We start from the raw sequence: 12,262 nt of genomic DNA, 5'->3' as shown, positions 1-12,262 counted from the left end.
CCTGTGTCTCTCTCTGTCAAATAAATAAATAATTTTTTTTAAAAAGTAATGGATTGTCTGTTATTAATAAGCAACACATCTACTTCACAAGAGTGTTGTGAGAATTAATTAATATATAAAAGGCACTTACAACAGAGCCTAACATAGAGTTATTTACTAGTAGCAGTCAACTTCAATGTCTTTTATGGTTAATAGCATACAACTTAACCCCAGAAATGATGTTATTCTTGATGGCCTCTTTAAGCCTATTTCTCACTTACTCTCACATCCTTGTCTCCGACGAAACAAATAACACGGAGGGATGGGACCCATCGTTTAAATTCATTCATCCAGTTGTATAAAGTAGACTTTGGAACTAAAACCATGTGAGGTCCGGGAATGTTTCGGTAATGTTTCAGGTAACCAAGCAAAGCAATCGTTTGTAAAGTCTTACCAAGACCCTGCATTATCATTTCAAAGAAAAAAAATCCATGTTTATTTAATGAAAACATTTTATTAGTAATAACATTACAAAAGACATTTGTCAACTATGTCACATAGGGAAAAATTTAAAGACTTTTGTTTTTTTAAGTGAATAACAATTCCAATTTGTTCTTACTGTGTGTACAAAAAGAAACCAGGGGACTTGCAGTTAGAAAGCTCTTGTTACTCCTCTTAAAGGAGCAAACAGTCTACTTTATAATTTTTTCTAGAGGCAAAATTAGGAATTTTGTGTATATGTTTCACACTCATTTCCTTTACCAGCCTGCTTAGATATTAGTTTTTCTTTCCCATTGTTCCCAACATTATTGTATCCCAGGCATGAAATATTCAGACTATGCATTTCAAGGGACTTGTGGCTCTCTGTACTTGTACCTCACACCCTTGAAGACCTATGGAACCATAAAAGAATAGAACATAAAAGAACTCTGCAGCCAGAAAGGGCCTTAGAGATCACCTGGTCTGGTGAACTTTTTTAAAAAATAGCATACTGAACGCCACAAACCCACCACCTAACTGATAAGAAAGGGAATGATGTTCTATGATGTGTGGCCTTTTAAAAGAGTTTCTGGCTTTATCTCTATGCAAGGTATATATTTGCTTTTATAAACCCAGACTTAAACTATTTTTATAGGGTTTATCCCATCTAATGTTTCACTTAATGAGATGCATCAAAACCTTAAAATATTTAAAATTCTTTTACCATGTAATTCCATTTTTCGGAATCCTCTGGAAATAATTTGAAAGGTGCAGGAAAACTAAATTACAAGGGCTCTCAAAACAGTATTATCACATACCATATGTACATATATATTAACCCATATATATTAAATATACAATATATATACTACACATCCATCCAAATGACCTGCAATAAGGGAGAAGATGAAAAGAACTATGGTAACTTCCCAAGATTAATTATTATAGAATTAACAATTATTTTTACAAATATTTGAATTATGTAGAAAATATGTGTGAATGTGAAGAAATTAGAAGATCATATTATATGTAAAATATGATCTCAACTATAAAAAATAAATACATTTGGACTTAAAATACTAAATGAAATATGCCAAAATGTCAACTGTGATTATTTCTATGTAGCATAATTATGATTTACTTTCAATTTTTTTCTTGATTTTTTTCCAAATTTTCTATACCCCTTATTAAAGTCTCTTTCCCTTTTTCAATAATTAAAAAGTATCTGGTGTCAGCATAATTTCAGTATGAAGGATCTTTAGATCCTTTAGACAGCCTGCAGCCAAGAGGAGCTTGGGGCAAGTAATCACAGTCTTTCTGTTATCCAATTAACCAAGCTCCTCCTCCTCTGAGCTAATTGTAGTCTCCAACCCAGAATACTAAATATAAGGACCTACAGACCCTTGATTTAAAGGACCTCCTGCCACACATCTAACAGTTCCTCAGCATCTATGGGATCAACTACTACACTACATGTTATAGACCATAAATTTTCATATGGCTCTTCTGGATAAGAGTAATTGCAAATATGGCTCCAGAGTCACATAAATATGAGTATCACTGGGTCATAAAGATCTAGAACTCCTCCCCCTTAATCCTATCTTATTCATTTGGCCTTAAAATACCAATCTAGGCCTTCATGTACTCCCCTAATCTGCTGAATTAGCATCTTAAATGCCTTACTTTTTCTCTTTGGTCATTTTGTTTATATACCCATCATTCCTTATTTCCCAGGTCCTACCTGGTAACTCTGCTATATCAGGACTCAACATTGCACTTTACTTCTTTTTATTCTATCTATTCACTTTCTGACTGCTCACATATTGAGGTGCTTATATTCATTCATTCACACTTTCATCATTTATTGTTTGGTTTATTCATCCACTCATTTAGTGTTTGGTTTATATACCCCACCTCATTACCAAAAGGCTTTCAGGTCACCTACAAAGAAAATAGGTTTCAGGTGGCCTACAATGAAAACATGGAACGTTAATAATAAAATAGAAATAAAGAAGGGCCAAGGCAAGATTAGAAGGTATAGAATAGGAAAAGACACAAAGGCACAATGGGCTGGCCATTATGTCACACAGGGTCTCCATTTTGGCATTCATTTTGGCTCTGAGTTTCCTGGAAGCCAAAGTGCAAACAAAAACAAAAGTACAAGGAGGTCTTTTAAACCACATGGGGAAAATGCACTAAGAATTTTGTAGCCTGTGAAAGTACACGTTCTTGAGGTTACTTAAAGAAACAATTCGAGACATTACAAATGCCTTTTACATTGTAACTAAATAAAGCAGTTAGCCTTCAGGGCGGAGGCAGGGTGGGGGGGCAGGCAATACAGCTCAGGTATTTCAAATTTACTTAAAAATTGAAAACCAATATTGTGCTTTTAGCTATCGACTCCTTACCATTTCATCTGCCAAGATACCATTGACTCCATTTTCATACAAAGAGATCAACCAGTTCAGCCCTCGAATCTGATAATCTCTCAGTGGACCTCCTTTCACATCTGAAAAAGAAATCAAGATGTCTCATACTTTCATTAATACAGTCAAGTACAGGGGTGCCTGGGTTGTTCAGCTGGTTAAGCCTCTGCCTTCAGCTCAGGTCATGATCCTGGGGTCCTGGGATTGAGCCCCCTTTGTGGCTCCCTGCTCAGTGAGGAGTCTGCTTCTTCCTCTGCCTCCTTCCTCGTGCTCTCTCATGCGTGCTCTTTCTCTCAAATATATAAATAAAACATTTTTTTAAATACAATCAAGTATAATTTTTCTAAGACCAAACTAGAAAAAAAACACCAACATAATGAGATACTTACATGAAGGTGACACCTCAAATCTAACACACACATTAGATGTTTTCCGACTCTCTGAGAGTAGCTCTTCATCTTCTTCTTGTTCTGTGCGTCTGTGGCGGTAGCTGAAATGAAAAAAATACCTTTATATTCATCCCAAATATTAAGCTGTCAATTAAGTCACTGTTAATGTCTGTCATGAAAACAAAAGTGAGTTCTAAGGTCTTGCTTAGAAGTTGATAGACCCAGCATACATTTTTATTGATTTCTAGTGATGAAAAATTGTTGCTTCCAAAACTTATTTATACTGACAATAACCTTATTTTTTAAATACAGAATTATACTGAATAAGAAAAGAGGGAATGAGAATATAAGAGGAGGGACAGGTGGGAACAGGAGAAAGAGAGGGAATAAAGTAGAGAGAGATGCCAACATACTCTCCAGCAGAAATTAAGCTCTGCTTGTCATCTTTCTTTATTCGAGGACGTCCCAATTTCATGTTCAGAGGAGATGTTGGAGATTTCTGTGCTGAAGGTTGAATGAAATGTGCAAAAAGCTCTGTCTGCTTTAGTAAAAATTCAAATCTCTTTGCTCGGTCTGCTTTCTAATGTACAAAACAAAAGAACAAGTAATGATTCTCTTTCTTATTCGAAGTTATTTAACAAACACTTATATTGCCCTGCTACTTTGTACTATGTTCTAAGCACTTTAAACATACAGCTCATTTAATTTTCTTAGTAAACTTATGAGGTGGGTACTAATATTATCTCCATTTTACAGATGAGAAAAGTAAAGTATGGAGAGGGTAACTAACTTGCCCAAGTTCCCATAGCTAGTAAGCAGAATTTGAAAATGACATTTTCAGATAGTTTGGAGAGAAGCCAAGTGATCTAACAGCAGTAAATGTCCCAATTAAAAGTACCCTGCTTAAAGAATCAGGACCAAAAAGCAAATATTCTTTCCAAAACATAATGATTTTCTTTTCCTAGGGAACAAAATAAAGCATCATAATATAAACTATATTCTAAATACAGAAATATAAATTATTAGCTATGCATCTAGGAATAATTAATATCTTAGAATACAGCATCATCTTATCTCAAAATACTGTGAATGCATGGTAAAATAATGTAATAAATATTTCTCCCTTCAATTACAGTGATCTGGAAAATTGCACTTTCTTAAAGATTTTATTTATTTGAGAGAGAGAAAGAGAGTGCAAGAGTGGGGAGAGGGGCAGAAGGACAAGCAGACTCCCCACATGGAGCCCAATGTGGAGCTTGATCCCAGGACCCTGAGATCATGACCTGAGCAAAAGTCAGACATTTAACTGATTGAGCCACCCAGGTGCCCCTGGAAAATTGTACTTTATGCTAATAATATAAAAAGCAGAATTTGGAGGAAAAATATATACACACATGTAAGTAAAAATAGTTAATATATATTAACTGTTAAAAATTGGTATGTTTTATAATTTCTCAATAAATTATAAAAGGACATATAACTTGTACCACATTAATGAAATAAAACTTCAATAAAAAATCTTAGAAAACCAAAAGATATATACATCATTCTAGATAAAGAAAAAAATGAAAATGATTTTTTAATTCCCAATGACTTTCTGACCACAGGAAAGAGAATATTTGATTGCTAATGAAGGCTGCATAATTAATAACACCAGAAAAGTACAAGAGTTCTTTAACATAAACACAAGAATTAGACAAGTACATTCAGACCAGAAGTTGGAAGGAGGCCAAACTTTTCCATTTTATGTTACCCTCACTGGAATGTTGTTTTTAGAGTTGTTAAAACATTAACTGTCTGCATTAGACATGACCTTAGACATTTAGGCATGGAGTTTGGTAAAATCACTATGAACAGCCAAAAAATAGACTTCATTTCAACTTATTTTTATAATATTATTGCAAAAACAACCCCTCAACCAAAACGTTCAGTTCCAACTAAAATGAAAGCTAAAATATGGATTTTATCTTTTAAGATTTTACTTATTTATTTGACAGAGAGAGAGAGAACACAAGTAGGCAAGAGGCAGGCACAGAGAGAGGGGGAAGCAGGCTACCCACTAAGCAGAGAGCCCGATGCAGGGCTCCATCCCAGGATCCTGAGATCATGACCTGAGCCGAAGGCAGAGGCTTAACCCACTGAGCCACCCAGGCACCCCTAAAATATGGATTTTAATGAATAAAATTTCTTTTAATTAAAAACTAAATTAAATCTATGGTAAAGCAGTAGGTGGGCAAAACTGAGATTATACTGCTTAAATATGTAATGTTTCCAGGTATTGGGCTAATCTCCTTTCCTCCAGAAATTGTATTACTATATTACATGCTTTACAATGTGTAACATTAATATATCCAAAGCAAGAAGAGAAGAAGAAAAAAAAATGTCTGGCTTTGTGACCTGCTTTCTTTCAGCCATACTGATGGTGCCACTGATTATGTTCACTTAGTGGAGACAGTATTTTTAGCATAAAACAACTTATGATGGAGGTGGCAGGGTGGCACAGTCAGTCTGACTCTTGATTCAGCTCAGGTCATGATCTCAGGGTCCTGGAATGGAGCTCACACCAGGCTCTGGGCTCAGCAGGGAGTCGGCTTGAGGATTCTCTCCTTCTCCCTCCCCCAACCCTCAAATAAATGAAAAAATCTTTAAAAAAATATCTTGGGGGCAGCTATGTGGCTCAGTTGCTTAAGCATCTGCCTTCGGCTCAGGTCATCATCCCAGGGTCCTGGGATCATCTCGGATGGGCTCCCTGCTCAATGGGGAGTCTGCTTCTCCCTCACCCTCTCTCTCCTCTGCGCCCTCTCACGCGCTCTTGCATTCTCTCTGAAATAAAATCTTTTAAAAAATCCTATTATGGGATAAAGAGCACTTAACAAAAGTGAAGAGATGTGACTTCTATTCCCAACTAGTCCATACAGTTTCTCTGATCTTTATTCTCTCATGTGAAAACAAAGAGATTCATTTATTCAATAAAAATCTATTATGATGGGGCTGTCTAGGTGGCTCAGTTCATTGGGTGTCTGACTTTGGCTCAGGTCATGATCTCTGAGTCATGGGATCAAGCCTCAAGCCCCAAGGCCAGCATTAGGCTCCCCACCCAGCAGGGAGTTTGCTTGTCCCTCTCCTTCTTGCTCTGCCCCTCCCCCTGGCTTGTGCTCTCTCTCAAATAAAAAAATAAAACATTTTTTTTTAAAAATCCATTATAATTGATTATATATTAAATTACTTTCCAATTCTAAAATCTAGGACCCTGTATTCATTATACATACACTGGTACTTTTTCAATCTTTCACATCTCCTCTGTAAAAATCAACTACGGTGAAACTAATTTAAGACTGAGTTTCTTCAATAAGGAAAAAAAACAAATATGGTAATTCACTATCCTACCCAAGAATATATTTACCATTTTCTCTTCATATTCTGGGTCCATTTCCTTTTCAGATTTAGAAGCTTTAGCAGCAAGTTTGAGTTGAAATGAAGAAACATTTTTCTAAAATTTCAAAAAAAATAAGCCATCAAATTACAAAGCAAGATCTTAAAAGTGGTCAACATTTGCATCTGAAGAAAGCGAAAGTAATTAAATAATAAATAAATGAAACTGGACAACACATAGACCAAGGATGAGAGCATGTCATGAAGCAGGGCTTATAATTAATCCAGTTCTGTGCAGCTGAGGTCCAATGAAAAAATCTGAATTGTTAAAGCCAGAGAAATAACATTAATTAAACACCAAAAGGTGAAACACTGACCTTTTTCACCTTTTTTTAATTTAAAGCATAAAAAAGCCTATGACCATTGAATAGAAGATTCAAAATCTAGAATATGCTAATATTATCAACCACAAACCAAAAAATTCAAGGAAAGTAAATATTAATTCTCAGAAACACTTCTTTATGTAACGGAAACAAGCCAGACTCTCAGAAGAAGGCTGTGGTTTCTGTTCCTGAAAAGACACGTTTTATTGTTTTCATATTCCAATCAGAACATTTAAACTTTTTAATGTAATGCAATGTGTTCATTCCTATTTAAATAATAAAACAGTACAGTTTCTAACTTTTGGTTTATGTTAATTTTCTCCAACTGGAAAGAAAAGTATTTTCAACCATATTACATAAGCATTTCATAGAAGCAGTTTCTCAAGGCTATCAACTATTAACTTTTGATATTTAAAAAGTTGTAATTTAGTGAAAACTGACATAAATCAGCTTCTTAAAAATACTGGAATTATCTGGAGGGTTATTTCATGCACGCCATCCTTTGTAAAGATAAATTTGTCCTTGTAAATACAAATAAGCATATAAAATAAACCTCCTTTCCTGTAAGAAATGGAGAAATAAAATAATAAAAACACGAATCTACCCCTTAGTACCAGAACCAAGAGCATTTGTTTTAACACAGACTGCACAAATCAAAACACAAATCTATCTGTGAACACTAAAGAAATTCTGTCCATTTTATCATGACTTTTTGTCGACCAGTTTCCAAAAATTTAGGTTCTAAATCAACAGAATGTGATCTTAAATGTAAGAAAGACATGACTCCGATAGTTAATGAGTATGTCTTCCAACATTTACTGAAATTTCTATTTTGAGAAAATCCAAACAAAGATTATGGAATTTGACCCTTGTCAGAGTTCTACTTTGAAGCACTGATCAGGTACTGTTCAATTATTCTTAACCCAAATAATAGCCATCTTGATTTAAGCACCTCATATGTATATATCGTCTATGTGGGGTGTTTTTAATATAATCCTGGATGGGCAAGAACAGAAAACTGCTAAAATTCCCTCAACCCTACACTTTCAAACTGTCACATATACTCTAAATCTGATTTTATTTTCAAAGCAACAAGTAAAGAAAAACTGGGTAAAAAAAAAAAAAAAAAAAACCACACACACACACACCTTTACCATTACTTGAAAAGCTATATAAAGTCCAGTTTTCAACTTTTAAAACAGTCAAAATTACTTCCCCTCATATACACAAGTGTATATCTAATAATGTGGGACATAGATTTTACTCATAGAAAAATTAAAGCTTTAATTAGAAAAAATTTCACTCAATACTCTTGCCTACCTTGTGGTAGAATACTATAAAATTTAATTATATGCTGATTAAAATTCCTAATCTTGAGCAGTGCTATTAAAAGCTGTAGGTAATTACTTAATTGACACTATCTTCCACAACAAATTTTAAAATACCTACCTTCTAAATCTCCTTTGTACATTTTCAAAAGTACACTTCTCACACAAGATAAAAAGTGACTAAAATAATCTAATGAATTTCTTATGGATTTTATTATCTGGTAGTTTAGATGCCATAAGAATATACCACAAGGTCATCAAGATGCCCTGTCTTAAAGACCATGACCATTTTCCTGATGCTTTCATTACCAAAAACACCAACTCCAACTTTCAGAGTTAGGTTATCCAACTCTCACTTAAACCAAGTAAATTCAAGAACCAGAAGGTAAGCAAAAATACCTTTCTGCAGCTGAATGTCACAGGTCAATCTACAAAATCTCATCTATATTACGCATCACAAGATGCACTTCTTCAGAGATATTTTCTTTATTTGATATGTAATTCTAGCAAGTTTGATAATCTGGCTTGCCATACTACCGAGAATAAAAGCAGCAGCAAATGACATGGGAAAGACCACTAGAAGAAGGCACAATGTAAGAAGCAAGAAGGGATGGCAGAAGCTCAGGACTAAAACATGAGTCCACCACAGTAACATCCCTTTTCCTTATCATACAGGGGTAATGATTTCCCTCTACCTACTGCATCGCTTGTACTTTTGTCTCTGTGTATTTTTACAGTTTTAAATGGTTTTATGGTTTTGTAACATCTATGTCCTTTATTATAAATTCTTTCCGATCAAGTAGATGAAGTGTTTAAAGAATGATAGCTAACAGCCTGACAATTGGAGGAGAGAGAAAAATCGTTAAGAGAATCAACACAATACTGGAAATGTCTGGGAAATGGTTATTTAATTGAGGGGAAACAGCCTCCTGCATCTCAAATGCCTTTATATCACTTCCAGAGCACAATAACTAATGAACATGAGGAACAGGTTAATCTGCACTTTCAGTACATCACTTAAGGAGTCAAGGGAGTGAGCAATCTACTCAGATTTGGGGGGCATGTTTGCCAAATTACTTTATTTGAAGGAATGATTCAAATGAAAGAACTTAAGTAGATGTTTTAGTAGTCTTTAGCTTTTTCAGGAAAAATAAAAAAGATTTGGTGGCTAGAGTAATAAACTTCAGGTACTCAGAAAGTTCCTGCCATGCAACACCTCATTTCCCTAAGCCGAGCAGACGAATGAGGTATTATCAGGGCAATTTCTGACGAGGTTACCCAGCTCATGAATAGATATGTATCAGTTCAGTGTTTGTTACACGGGTTTTTGAATGACTCCCAATCTTTTCACAATTCAAAAAATTTACACAATCTGGAAATTCAGCAACCTTCACTGCCATATTAAAGACAGTTTAGCCCCTACATCTGCCCAGTCTAGGGAATAAAAAGCACCTAGACTCGTGTCTGAATTCTCCGATATGTGATTTTGTATTGACACTTGGCATTTGACCCATCCTTACAATATTGTCTTATTGATCCAAGTACCACATAGATCTTAAAACGTGCATGTTTCCTATGGTTTTCACTTAACACTACAATTGTCTTTCTGTTTAGTCAACCTTCTAACAGTAAAATATGTCACTTAAACAACTGCTGCATTTAAAATCACTCTAATTCACGGCAAAAAGGTGTTACTTTCCCTCAAAAGCTTTTCATTTGGTCGTATCTTATCAGATAATGATTCAGACAAAGCCACTTGAGATCTCTAAAGCATAATTTTAATTACCTACCGTTTTTTTCATTGTGATATGTCTATTCATAAACGGAAAGAAATCCACCCATAAACGATCCATTCCACAATTTTATTATACATCAACAATCCTTATGTCCCATCCTATTTTTTATTTCAAATTCTGAACGTGTTTCATAGTTCCATTTGAATGTCTTGGTCCACATGAGATATGGCTTATGGAAATAATACATATTTTCTGGATTTGGCTTTAATAAGGTGTCTGAGCGATTCCCTTACGTATGTTAGAAGCAGCTCATCCTAACGACGCTGGGTTAAAGAAAAATAAAAAAATAAAAAAATAAAAAGCCTGCGTGTGTCCAGGAGCCAGCAGCGCCCACTAGGAGAGGGAGGCGGAAGCCTGGAAGGCTTGAGGCCGGATTGGGGGACCATTTGGGTGGCCCTGGAGTGAAACACTATACCGTCGGGGGCGGGGCAGGAGAGGGTGAGGGTGCACACGTTGGAAATTTTCCTAAGCCAGCGTCCACGATTCCTCAGTTTGGGGTTTGGATTGCGGGGGGGGGGGGGGCGCTAGGACGCGGAGAGCTCATTTTCTCGGGGTGACAGCCCCGCTTCAGCAGGCGGGGACGAAACGAACAAGGGATGATTTTTTTGCTGCCACCTAAAAGGCCGACATTACCATTCAAAAAAACAAGCCTCTCCTATCGTCCTCCCCCTCCCAACCACCAGCACCTTAAAATTCAAATTTAAAAAAATAAGCCCCAGCAGAACCCCTTTTGCGCAGGTGTGGGATTGAAGGGCCCAGATTTCCCAGGCAGAGGCCGACGGGAAGGGGGGGAGAGGGAGAGAGCGAGAGGAGAGGGAGAGGCGGAGGCTTTTTCCTGCACAGCCCCATCCCCCACCCTGTTACCCCAGTTCCGGGAATGTGAATGGGGCCGGGGGCTGTCGAGGGGCTCCAAACCCCCAGCTCCAGGGATAACGGGCACCCTCCACCCCGCGCCGCGCCCGTGCCCAGCCCCGCCCCCGCCCTCCAGGCGGCAAGGAGGAAAGGGGGAGGGGAACGAATGCTAGACTGTTCCGCCGCCCCCCACCCCCAGCGCGCCCTCGGCCCCCATCCCCGCGGAGCTCCGCCGGTACCTGTCGGCGCCGAAAGGTCAGGGCTTGGGCCCCTCGGAGGGGCCCGACTCAGGATTTGTTTAACACACACACACACACACCCCCTTCCTATTTACCTCCTTCTTCTTCTCGCCCTTCTCCGTGGCCACGGTGGCTTCGGTGGCCGCGGCGGCCGCTCCCTCCTCCTTAGAGGTGGATGGCCCCGGCTGCTCGTCCTCTATGACCACGATTGTGGCGGTCGCATTAGCGGGTGCCACGGTGGCTGCCACTGCAGCGGAGTCCGGCTCCATGGCGTTGGAGCGGGAATGAGAAGGGGGACGAGGAAGGGGACGAGGGCTCCTGGGCGGCGGCAGTGGCTGCACTGGAAAGAGCTAGATGGAGCAGGGGTGGGGAATCACTCCGCTTCCAACCCCTTCGCTCAGCCCCCCCTTCTTTAAATAACCCTCAACCCTGCCCCACTTCCGTCCACCCACCCTACGTCATGGCCTCCCCCCGTCACCCTCCCCCCTTCCTCCACCCCCCCTCAACGATCGCGAGACTCCCCCTCCCCACCCAGAGCCTGGGCCGGCCCCGCACGACCAACTGTTGCCTGAGTGTGGGGCGCGGACTGGGGTGGAGGCGGGAACCCACAAGCCCGCGGCTCCCTAAAAATCTCCTTTTCCACACGCCCCCAACAGTCAGCCTGAGCTCCCCTCGCAGATGTGTGCAGAAGGAATCCTCTTTCCCTTAAATCTGCTCTTTGTACCTCGAGGCGCTCTCATCTTCTTGCACAAAGAACTTTTCCTCTGCTAGTAACTGCACTGCAAAAGGTCTTTCTCACCATTTGCAAAGCCCAGAACCCCTCCGGGGACTGCCCTTTCCCAGGTCTCCAAAGAGGGATTGGTGGTGCTATTCCCACCTTTATAAATTCTGCAGAAGAACTCCTTGAATCTCCTAATTGCAGCTGCAAACATTCTCTTACAAGGCAAAGCGTGACTTTCCGGTTTTATGTATATTGCTCTATTTGCAACTCTGATACTTCTCAGATGGCCAACGTGCA

The 12,262-nt window shown here is 38.6% G+C and overlaps 1 protein-coding gene across 6 annotated transcripts in view; it reads right to left on the bottom strand.

The window, feature by feature from the left end:
• The window catches only part of SMARCA1 (SWI/SNF related, matrix associated, actin dependent regulator of chromatin, subfamily a, member 1), a 72,258-nt gene extending 60,580 nt beyond the window's left edge, over positions 1-11,678 (bottom strand). For all 6 annotated transcript variants that reach the window (XM_047716273.1, XM_047716274.1, XM_047716276.1 and 3 more), the window contains exons 1-6: positions 11,340-11,678; positions 6,678-6,764; positions 3,688-3,854; positions 3,275-3,375; positions 2,868-2,968; positions 261-440 (exon numbers count right to left, since the gene is read on the bottom strand). In XM_047716273.1, coding sequence (XP_047572229.1) covers positions 261-440; positions 2,868-2,968; positions 3,275-3,375; positions 3,688-3,854; positions 6,678-6,764; positions 11,340-11,513 — 810 coding nt within the window. In that variant the 5' untranslated portion in view covers positions 11,514-11,678. The remainder of the gene's footprint in view (positions 1-260; positions 441-2,867; positions 2,969-3,274; positions 3,376-3,687; positions 3,855-6,677; positions 6,765-11,339) is intronic.
• Positions 11,679-12,262: the final 584 nt, after the last annotated feature.

Source organism: Lutra lutra, chromosome X (genome assembly GCF_902655055.1).
Source record: "Lutra lutra chromosome X, mLutLut1.2, whole genome shotgun sequence".
Lineage (NCBI taxonomy): Eukaryota > Metazoa > Chordata > Mammalia > Carnivora > Mustelidae > Lutra > Lutra lutra.
The sequence above is the reverse complement of the archived record's forward strand: the minus strand, read 5'-3'. Positions and strand labels throughout refer to the sequence as shown.